The sequence below is a fragment of the Panthera tigris genome, chromosome D2 (assembly GCF_018350195.1).
Source record: "Panthera tigris isolate Pti1 chromosome D2, P.tigris_Pti1_mat1.1, whole genome shotgun sequence".
Lineage (NCBI taxonomy): Eukaryota > Metazoa > Chordata > Mammalia > Carnivora > Felidae > Panthera > Panthera tigris.
The window spans coordinates 60866929-60876930 of NC_056670.1; the positions used below are offsets into that span (position 1 = coordinate 60866929).

At 54.2% G+C, this 10002-nt stretch overlaps 1 protein-coding gene across 1 annotated transcript; it reads right to left on the minus strand.

Moving 5' to 3' along the window:
- Positions 1-4002: 4002 nt before the first annotated feature.
- CALHM3 (calcium homeostasis modulator 3) lies at positions 4003-9448 on the minus strand. Its single transcript, XM_015536649.2, has 3 exons — positions 9162-9448; positions 7363-7618; positions 4003-4503 (listed from the first exon to the last, which is right to left on the minus strand). The coding sequence occupies exons 1-3, from the start codon at positions 9446-9448 to the stop codon at positions 4003-4005; spliced, it is 1044 nt and encodes a 347-aa protein (XP_015392135.2).
- Between the last annotated feature and the right edge of the window lie 554 nt (positions 9449-10002).

Below are 10002 nucleotides of genomic sequence, written 5' to 3' on the forward strand. Positions count from 1 at the left end.
ATTTAATATCTGGGGCTCCCACTGGACCATAAATGTCCAAGGCCCACACCTCTTTTGTTCACGTCTGTGCTCCCAATGCTTGACACAGTGTGCCTGGTTTAGTAGATGCTCTGTTAATAAGTGCTGGATGAATAAATACATGAACAAATGAATAAGGGAAAGAAGTGAGCCCTGGACCCAGGTAACTTTGAGAGGAGGCAGGAATTCAGACCCAAATAGGAGACAGTCCTGCCACTCTGGCTCTGGGCTTGCTGCCAGGGTTGGGTTCTGTGAGCAGAGTGGGGAGGGCTAAAGAGTAGTTCCTCCTTTATGTGAAGGGCGGCTGGCTGGGTGGGAGCGGTGGGCAGGAGGGGCTGGGCCCATTCAAAACTCACTACCATGGTAACAACCAGCGTCACTTCCGCTCTGCTACCATCTGCCGTTTGGGACCATCTCCCATTGCTTTTCTCTAGATCCTTAGGGACACTGTCCCCACCCTACAGCCCTCTCTGCCCTTCTCCTGCAGAGCAGATCAAGCAGAGGCAAGGGGCGGTCATTTCATTTGGCCTCAAAGGCCTCGGCAGAGCTGGCCTCTCAGCAGAAAACTCCCTTACCTTCTGTGAGACCCTGGAAAGTGGCAGCATGTTAGTGTGGACATGCTTTACTCTCCTTGTACTTTGGGGTCCTGGTGCCCTTCCCTACACATGGGTGCTGAACGTCCCTCCTGTATCAGTATCCTAAAACAGGCAGGCCCCAAACCTCCCACCTGTTCTTTATAACCCTGGGGGCGTGGGGGGCACATGCCCAGGGATTTACAGGAATCTTACAGAAACCCACCCATCTCTTCACCAGGACACCTCCCTGGGTGAGAAGCCTTCTGTCCTGAACAGTTACCAAGACCCAATGATTTTCCCTCAGTCCTCCCACTCCTGGGTCTGTCTGAAGCTCAGAATTTATTGCTTCTCCTCCCCCCGTCTTGGAATTCATGCCTCCCTGGCATCCTTCTGGACTCTTCGCCCATGATTGTTCCTCTTTCTCCTCCAAAGCTCTACAGGTCTTGGTCCTTCCTCTTCTCACTTAAGCCTCTCTCTTGCTGGGCCTCCCCATTCCTGCAGCTTCAAACATCACTGCCATGTCCTTCCTCCTGACCTTGCTTTTGTACACACTTGCCTTTCATGTCCAGTTACCTGCAGGGTCAAGCCAAAGTCCTGGCCTAAACCTCCTGCCATCTTCCCCTTCTCGCGCAGAACTGCAGCTGTCCAGGCCCAGCGCACACTTCTAGTACATTTCTGCCTTGCCCCGCTGGCCACTGTGTCTCCCAGAAGAGAGGCCCTATGTATCGGGTGTGGTCAGGAGGGCTATCACCAAGAGTTGGCTGGGGCTTGGGGAATGAGCTTGGGCGCCCATGACGGCTGCTGTCCTGGGAGGCGAGGGTCTTCAGGAGCAGGCGGGAGGCTTCCAGCCGTGTCCTTCACTCCCTGGTGGGGTGGGCACACACTGCTCCAGGCATCTCCCTCTCAGGGGATGTGAGCAAATGGTGGATGGACAACGACAAAGAGGTTTGGGCTGGAAAGCACAGCATTTGGGGACCTCAGAGGGCAGGGACACATTTGAGGACTGTCCAGCGCTGATCCAGAGACTCTGTCACTGGATGCAGGGCTCAGGGAGCAACTCTTGGTGGGGCTCACTGGAAGCGGGCTCCTCAGCCCCCCGCCCAGTCCTTCATTTTTGCCAGGTTGGACTGCACACTGCTCCATTTGCTTGTTTGCTCCCCAGCTTGTGTCATAGCTCCTTTCCAGACTGGAAGCGCCATTAAGATAGAACCCTGCCTCTCCGTGCGTCCTGCTCTCTGGCACTCTAGGTATTCCATCAATGTTTGTTGAATGAATAAATGAAACGTATGCTGCCCCTTTCCCAGTTCTTTGCCTTTGTTCTTGCTGTTTCCTCCCTGTAGGTGCCCTGCGGCCCCACTCCCATCTCTGGCGCCACTTGTCAGAACCCTCTCTCTCCTTCCAGACCCATTCAAATGAAGCCTTCCCTGATCCCCCAGCTTGGAGCCATTCTTCTCCATGCTAAATCTCTGTGGCACATGGCTTGCCTCTGTCATATCACTTATGTCTTTTGCTTTGGATTATAATTATTCCCGTACCCGTTTCTGTCCCCCTATTAGACAGTGAGCTCCTTGAGGGCAGGGCATATCATCTGTGTATTTTCTCTTCCCTATTCCCTGACACAATGCTATCTAGGCACTAGGAGTTCTGTAAGTGCATAGTGTAAGAAGGCGGGGGTATTGATTACAGTCGGTGGCTTTTTACTGTGCCAAATGCTGCTTCCTTGCAGCCCAAAGTGGGGTCCCTGAGCCCGCTTACCTGAGCTGAGAGCTCACTGTACTGACTGGGCCATCTCTAAGATCTCCCACCTTTCCTCCCCACCCAATCCCTGCTAACACTTTTGCTGAATCATGCTCCATTTCAAACATTTGCATGGCCTGACCACAGCATGGTAGATGGGGGTAGGCTGAGCTGCAGGAATTGTCTGGTCATACGAGTCTCTTGGCAAGAGCCCAGGAAAACAGAGATTGCCTGATACGGAGGGGGCTGGGCTCCAGGGAGCATCCAGGGGCCCCTGCATGGCCCCCCAGGCCCTGAGACCAGAAAAGCATGGGGTGAGCCCAGGTTTGCATGTCTGTGGTCACCATCTGTGCTGATGGAGGCATTAGCAGGATGTGTATGTATGTGTGAATGAGTGAGTGAGTGCGTGCATGTGCTTGTGTGTGAGTGTGTGTGTGTGTGTGTGCGCGCGCGCGCAATGAATGAGTCATCAGGGAGGGGCAGAAGCCCAGAGGAGCTCACAGGCTAGATCTTCCCCAATCTTTCCTGTTTGGGCCGCCAGAGACTGAGTGGCACTTCTTCTAGCAAGATTTAACCCTGGTGTTTCAAGGGTTTTCCTTCCTAGCCAGACTCCATACTCAAACTTAGGGCAGAAGTTCTTAAACATTGCAACTTAATCGAATCACCTGGGGTGCATGTTCAGCGTGGGGGTGTCTGGGTCCACCCCCGCCCTGATTTTCAGATCTGGTCCATATACCACACATCTGGAGCTTGCTAGTGCTTACTCAGACAAACTTGGTGGAAGCTGCAGGAAACCCAGCCAGAGCGCTGAAAACAAACACACAAACTATTTAGAGGGTCGAGGAATACAGCAGCTTAGACTCTATGTAGCAGCCAGACTTCTGGGATAAAATTCCAGCCCCTACATGGATGCTCTCAGGCAACTCAACCTCTTTAGGCCTCAGTTTGCTCCTCTAAAATGGGGCTAATAATCTTCCTACTTCATTAGGTTATCATGAGTATTAAATGAGCTGTATATGTAAGAACAACGCCTGCCATGTAGTACCATTTAAGCATGTTAGATGTTATTATATTATTATTATTATTGTCTTTTAATGCTTATTCATTTTTGAGAGAGAGAGAGAGAACAAGCAGGGGAGGGGCAGAGAGAGAGGGAGACACAGAATCTGAAGCAGGGTCTGATGCAGGGCTCGAACTCACTAACCGTGAGATCATGACCTGAGCTAAAGTCGGACGCTTAACTGACTGAGCCACCCAGGCGCCCCAATGTTATTATTATTTTTAAATTTAGAATCTGGACATCTAGGACCCAGAATTCATGGCGGATCTATTTAGACTCTTGCTACTTAGCTCTATTAGGCTCTCGCTAGTTCACACGTGTCAGTGTGGCCTGGCAGCAAGATAGAAATGCAATCTCAGACCCAGCTCTGGATGCACTGAATCAGAATCTGCATTTAACAAGAGCCCAGGTGAACAGTGAGCTCACTGAAGTTTGTGAACACTGCTTTGGAGCACATGGGAGGCCACACCCTGAAACTAGGCCAGAGATTGGGCTGTTTGGGGGAAGGAGGCCAGCAAGGGTTAGGTTGCCCTGCTTGGGGTCAGCACCGCCTGGAAATCCCCCAGACCGTTTTCAGTGCGGGCACTTCACGAGGGGACACTGCTGGGGTCCCTACACGCCGGTGTGCTGGGACAGCCTGGTGCCTGGGGCCACCGTGAGGGCGCGGTGGTTGAGCCCTCCCCTCCCCCCCCAGATCCCAGGGGATGCCAGGAGGTCGAGTGGCGGTTTGCTGGAGTACCAGGTGCTCAGGAGGCGGTCCACCTGCTCCCGGCTGCAAACGGCACGCAGGTGGGCCTTCCCGCTTCCGCCGCCGTCCAGGCCATCGCGGGGCCCGGGCGTCTCGGGGGGCTCGGGGTCCCTGTCCGCGGTGTCCCGGCGCAGCCCCCGTGCCCGCATCTCGCTCTGCATGTTGGCAAAGAAGTGCAGCACGCAGCGGTGCGCGAAGTCCCGCGCATGCTCACAGCACGTCTCGTCGAAGAGCTTCTGCTCCAGGTCCACGTAGTTGCTCCAGTATCTGCGCTGCAGGAAGACCGTCTGGTCGAAGCAGGGCCTCAGGCAGCGGCCCAGGAAAGCCAGGATGATCAGCAGCAGGGTGATACTCCAGCCGATGGCCTGGAGGGGAGGGGCGAGGGGAGGGGCACCAGGTTGGGCGAAGAGAGGCCAGGTGCTATACAGTGTGGCAAGGGTGTTCCAAAGTCTCTCCCTTTACTTACCCCCCATCTCTCCCCAAATCTGTCCGTGTTCCCATTTAGTCATCCGTCCTTCCAACCACCTCCACCCGTCCTCGCTTTCATTCGATCTCATTCTTGCATCCATCCGTCTGTCCAACTATTTCTCTACCCATCCATCCAGTCATCGATCTCTTACTTGGCTATGTACCTGTCAGCTTCCCATCCAGCCATCCTTGCGACTGTCCTTCCATCTGTGCGTCATACGTCCTCCTGCCCATCCATTCATGTTCCCGTACTCTCATCCTTTCTTCTGTTTGTCTATCCACCCTCCCACCGTTCATCCTCCAAACGTTCCTCTGGAAGGAAGCCAGAATACGTCACCCCAACATATGCCTCTTTGACACAAAAAGTATCTTGAACGAAGACAATTAAGAAGCGGCAACATAGGAACAGTTCTCTCGACCCTTCTCTTTTCTGCCTAAAGGCAGGAAATACATTCTCCTTTTACTGGGAGACAACTCTTATCAGCCCGGAGACAGCACCAGAGGAATCTGCCAACAAACCTTACTCCATTAGTTTCCTCATGTGTTTACTTTCCCACAGTTTCCGCCCTTGGAGACTAACGTGGCTCTCCTTTGTCCTGCCATTGCTCTGCAAAGGTACTGCTCTTTGTTGAAGATGCTAGATAAGTTGAAGTTCTAAGCCACCACTTTGAGTTACTCTTTCTTTGTTTTAGGTTTCTTCCACGTGATGTGCACTGCACAGATTAATAAATTGTGTTTTCCTTCTGTTAATTTGTCTTTTGATAGAGTGTCAGTTGAAAACCTAAGATGGGTGGAGGCAAAATTTTGCCTCCCTTACATTCCCATCAATCCATCCATCCACCCACCCACCATCCATCCATCCATCCACCCACCCACCATCCATCCATCCATCCACCCACCCACCCACCATCCATCCATCAACCCACCATCCTTCCATCCACCATCCATCCATCCATCCACCCACCCACCCACCATCCATCCATCAACCCACCATCCTTCCATCCACCATCCATCCATCCACCCACCTACCCATCCATCCATCCATCCATCATCCTTTTGTTTTTTGATCCAGTCCTTCATCAGTCCTCACACATGCTTATCCATCGCATCTATGCAGCCATCCATCCTATATTTTGGGAGAGGCACTGGGGACCCAGTCTTTGCTCTCATAGAATGCACACTTGTGGAGGAAACAATGAAATTGGTGATAGATTGGCTGAATGCCATGTTCTGGGATGTATAGGAGGTCATGGGAATACAGAGGAGGGAAACCCAACCTGAACTTGAGGGCTTAGGGAATAGTGAGATTGAGGCTGAGATGTGAAGGATGAGTAAATTTATATAGGATATGAACAGGGAGCAGTGTTCTAGGACAAGTGTGAGGAAAATTTGAAGAGTTCCTTGAGTCTGGATCCCACACTGGCCTGGCACCTCTCCCTCCTCTCTGCCCGCCGAAAGCTTTAGTCTCTCCAAGGCCTCACTTAAGACACACAGAGAAACTGTGTGCTCCTGGGACAGGCCGAGAAATCACTCCTCTAAGCCACAAAGACATATTTGAGTCCTTATCATTTGTGGATGTGGTTTACACAGCTCTCTTATTTGACCTCTCTCAGGATCCTCCCTTCCACCTACCAGTTTAAAATAGTCGTGTGAGTGTTTTACACACAAGGAACATTTAATGTGCCTGATAGCCTACATCTGAGTCAGGACTCAAACCCTGGTCTGATTGCAAGTTCTACACTCTTTCCTGTGAACTAGCAGGGCCCATCCATGTGGAGGGGACTGAACCAACTATAGGGGAGACTGAGACCCAGAGGGGGAGTAATGTGGCCAAGGTAGAGTCTGACCCTGGATCAAATGTGTCCTGAGTACTGGTCCCCTCTCCATCATGCATTGACCTGCATTTGCCATGAGTCTGCCTTGGTTCTCACAAAGGGCTTGTTTGTGTTTTTATTCCCTGTAGCCCCAGTGATGCGTTGTATGTCGTGGGTTCGTGTAAACACTTTTGGGGGGAACACAGCCCAACTGGGGCTCTGGGAGAGGTGGTGGTGGAATCTGGAGTCTGGGCTAGGGGTGGGACTGGGGTCTGCCTCCAGGGTGAAGGAGTGGGTGCCAGTGTGGGGAACCAGGCATCTGGGGGAGGGCCTGCATTGCAGGGAGGTGGTTCAGAGGTGTGACGACACTTCAGATCCCTGCCCTGCCTCTTAGGAGCCGTGCGGCTTGGACCTGTGAACTAAACTCCCAGAAGCTTAGTTTCCTCATCTGTGAAACGGGATGATAAGGATTGCACCCGCCTCATAGGGTTGTTCTGAGAATTAAGTGAACTAATGCACATGACATACTTAACACGGTGCCTGACACATAAGTGCTCAATAAATGGTGATTAGTATTATTTCTGAGGGGTGGGAAGAATGTGTGTGTGGGGTGGGGGTGGGGCAGGGCGGAGCAGTGTATCTCCAGTGCTTTCCTGTCATCTAGACTCCTGGGGATGGAACTAGCTGACTCCTGGAGGGTATGGGAACCTGGTGTCTGCCCTGGGGTGAGTTGGCATTGAAGGCAAAGTGCCCACTTCTTAAGGCCCAACAGTGTCCTGTATGTGGATCACGCTCCTAATCCTTCTGGGGACCACCTGCTCCTTAGTTGTGTTTCTAGCAGTGGGGAGGGGCCACAGGAAACCATTTGTACCTCCTCACCCCACAGCCCTCCGAACCAATGCGGGACATTTTCTGGGGCTGGGAGAGAACCACCCGAATTACCTGTGACAGGCATCGTAGGTAGCGAGACACTGCCTTTCTCGCGGGGCTGTCCCTGACCAGCTCATCCTCCTTGCAGGGCACCTTGGCCAGGAAAAGCTGCACCTGGCTGGGGGTCATGTTGGCAAAGTCCAGAAACTTTTCGGGGTCCACGGAGCTGCTGAAGGCACACACGAAGCACTTCCCGTCGAGGAGGGCCAGGAGGATCCAGACAAGGGGGGCAGCCAGCGCTCGCTGCAGCACAGAGGAGCACATATACCTAGGGACAGAGGAAGGGAGGGGTCGCAGAGGCAGCTGGAACTCAGCTGCAGCAGGAAGGCTACAGGAGAGATGCCAGGATGGACTTCCCAGGAGGGCTGGGAAATGCCAGCTGAGGTTACATCAAAGAAATGGCTGCAGCTCCCCCTGCAGAGGTCCCAGCAGCAGAGGGCAGGGAGGAAGGAGGGCTGGGGCCCCGGGAGGTCAGGAAAGTCCCGACCAGCAGTCCTGGGACTGGAACGCTGGGAAGCTCTTATGCCTCCTACTCTAGGCCTTGTAGCAGGCTCTGTTGGTGCCCTGCCCTCGCCGGAGGCACTAACATCTTTAGTGAGTAGTTCCTTTCCTCTGGTGTCTGATCTCGACTACCTTCCAGGCTCTGCCGAAGGGCTTCGGAGGAGTCTCTGCTTCCAGAGCGGAAAGCTGAAAGCCAGGAGAGTTAACAACCCCAACCAACCTTCAAGCCACAGGGACAGGCCTGGTGGGTAAAGACCTAGACTCTCAGCGGGACAATTCTGAGGTGTGTTCTACCCGCGTTCTCAGAAGGTCCCCAGAAGGAATGACCCCAGTTGCCCACTCATTACCACACTCTCCCCAGAGCTGCTTTTGTGGGGGAGTCTAAAGTAAGACAGCCCTACCCAATAACGCTTCCAGAGGCAGCGCCTCGCACACCTCCCTCCAGGTCCAGAAGCCCACCCTCTCACTGTCCCCAAAGGGTCTCTTCTGCCCTTCTGCCCTTCGGGAGGTTGCGTGTGGGTCACAGGACAAGAGCCCAGTGGAGCTGTATTCACTGGGTCCTGGAGGAAAAGGCAAAGGGCACAGCTATGCGTATGACCCTCCCCGCGTGGCAGAATCACCGGGAGCACGGATCCCCGGGCACCCCGAAGCAGGGGCCCCTGTGCACAGCAGGCAGGTGCTGTCTCTGACTTGGACTGTATACAAAGCATGAAATGACATGTGCTGGGCTGTGTATATGTGGGCATGGCCTACCCAGCAGGGAATTATAAATACATCGTAGATAAGGGTGGCTCTGGCGTTTTCTGGGGGCGGTGTGGTCAGAAGGTAGAACTGAGGACTTGTTACGGACTTCCATTGACGGGTTTCGATATACGGCACCAAGCAGTTGTGAGGCTTTGAGGACACCGCGGTATAACAGGTGAGGTCCTTGCCCCCGGAAGACTTACAGGAGACGGAATGCAGCCTTGCAGCCGGTCACGCCTCCTACCACATGTGAGCACTGGCTGTGCGTGTCACGAGATGGCCCTTCACGTATGTGCGGAGTTGTAACTCGTGGCCAGAGAACAGACGTGACCTGGGCAATTCTTAGGAATCCTGCACTGGCCGTAGAAGGGCGACAAATGACAGGAACGGAAACATCCGTTTCCACACCGGAAACTGGCTAGTGAGTCTCTGTGGGTTGATGTTTCCCTGCTTGGGGATGGGTGGGGGTGCCAGGAGGATCATCAGGCTTGGGGAGTCACTGGCAGCGTCTGAGTGGGGAGACCCCCGACCGTGCCCAGGGGTAGCTGGGTGGTGTGGGACCGTACCTGATGATGCCAGGGTCCTTCCTCCGGTGCCCCACGGGCCGGCACCACTCCTCAACCATCACCACGGACTGCCGGTTGGCAAGGAGGCCACAGAGGAAAAGGGCAAGTGGGGGTGTCAGCAGCAGGCCCAGGCCATAGAGGGTATTGTAGCGCGCCAGGCAGGGGCAGTTGAAGTCGAAGGAGGAGTACAGCTTGACGGTGACCGCGGCCAGCAGCAGGCAGATGCCATTCATCACTGACTCTGAGCTGGACTGGAAGTGCTGGAAAAGCACACGGAACTTTTCCATGGCTCTGGCCCGGGGATGGTGGGCAGCCGTGGGTCGGGGGGTAGCAGCGAGGCTTCGGCCACCTTCCTGGCCAAACCCAGGCCACTCTAGGGGCAAGCCTGAGGTGCAGAGGAGGGTCTTCTCTTCCAAAGGCCTGAGGGGACAAGGAGGAGGTGACGTTCAGCCCCCAGCCCAGCCTCTGGTGTCCCTCCAAAGATGCCAAAGATGTGAGGCAGTCGCAGGCTCTCTCCGCAAAGCGCCACCCCCCCCTGCCCCCAGCTCCAGTCCCGGCTGTGCCCCAGTGCCACTCCCCTCCTCTCTGGAGGGAAGTCACTGCCAGCTCAAAGCACCCTTAGGCAAATGTTCCCCGCCTGTCACTCCACCCTCCCCAGCCCATTCCTTCCTCTCTTCAGGGTTTGGATACTAAGCCTGACAGCTGGTGGGGCTTTGTGTGGGGGACAGGCAAATTCTGGGCGTGGTAAGGCAACAGTGCCGATGAGGCCAATTATATTTTCCGGACTTAGTCAAAAACACGATTGGGCTCCGCTGAGTCCAGGTAGATTTCATGTTGGCTT

Excerpts from the sequence above, each read along its gene's own strand:
- CALHM3 (XM_015536649.2), bottom strand. The coding sequence starts at position 9,448 with ATGGAAAAGTTCCGTGTGCTTTTCCAGCACTTCCAGTCCAGCTCAGAG. Across the intron at positions 7,619-9,161 it reads AAGGACCCTGGCATCATCAG|GTATATGTGCTCCTCTGTGC; the intron begins GTACGGTCCCAC and ends CTCTGTCCCTAG. Across the intron at positions 4,504-7,362 it reads ACCTACGATGCCTGTCACAG|GCCATCGGCTGGAGTATCAC; the intron begins GTAATTCGGGTG and ends CCTCCCCTCCAG.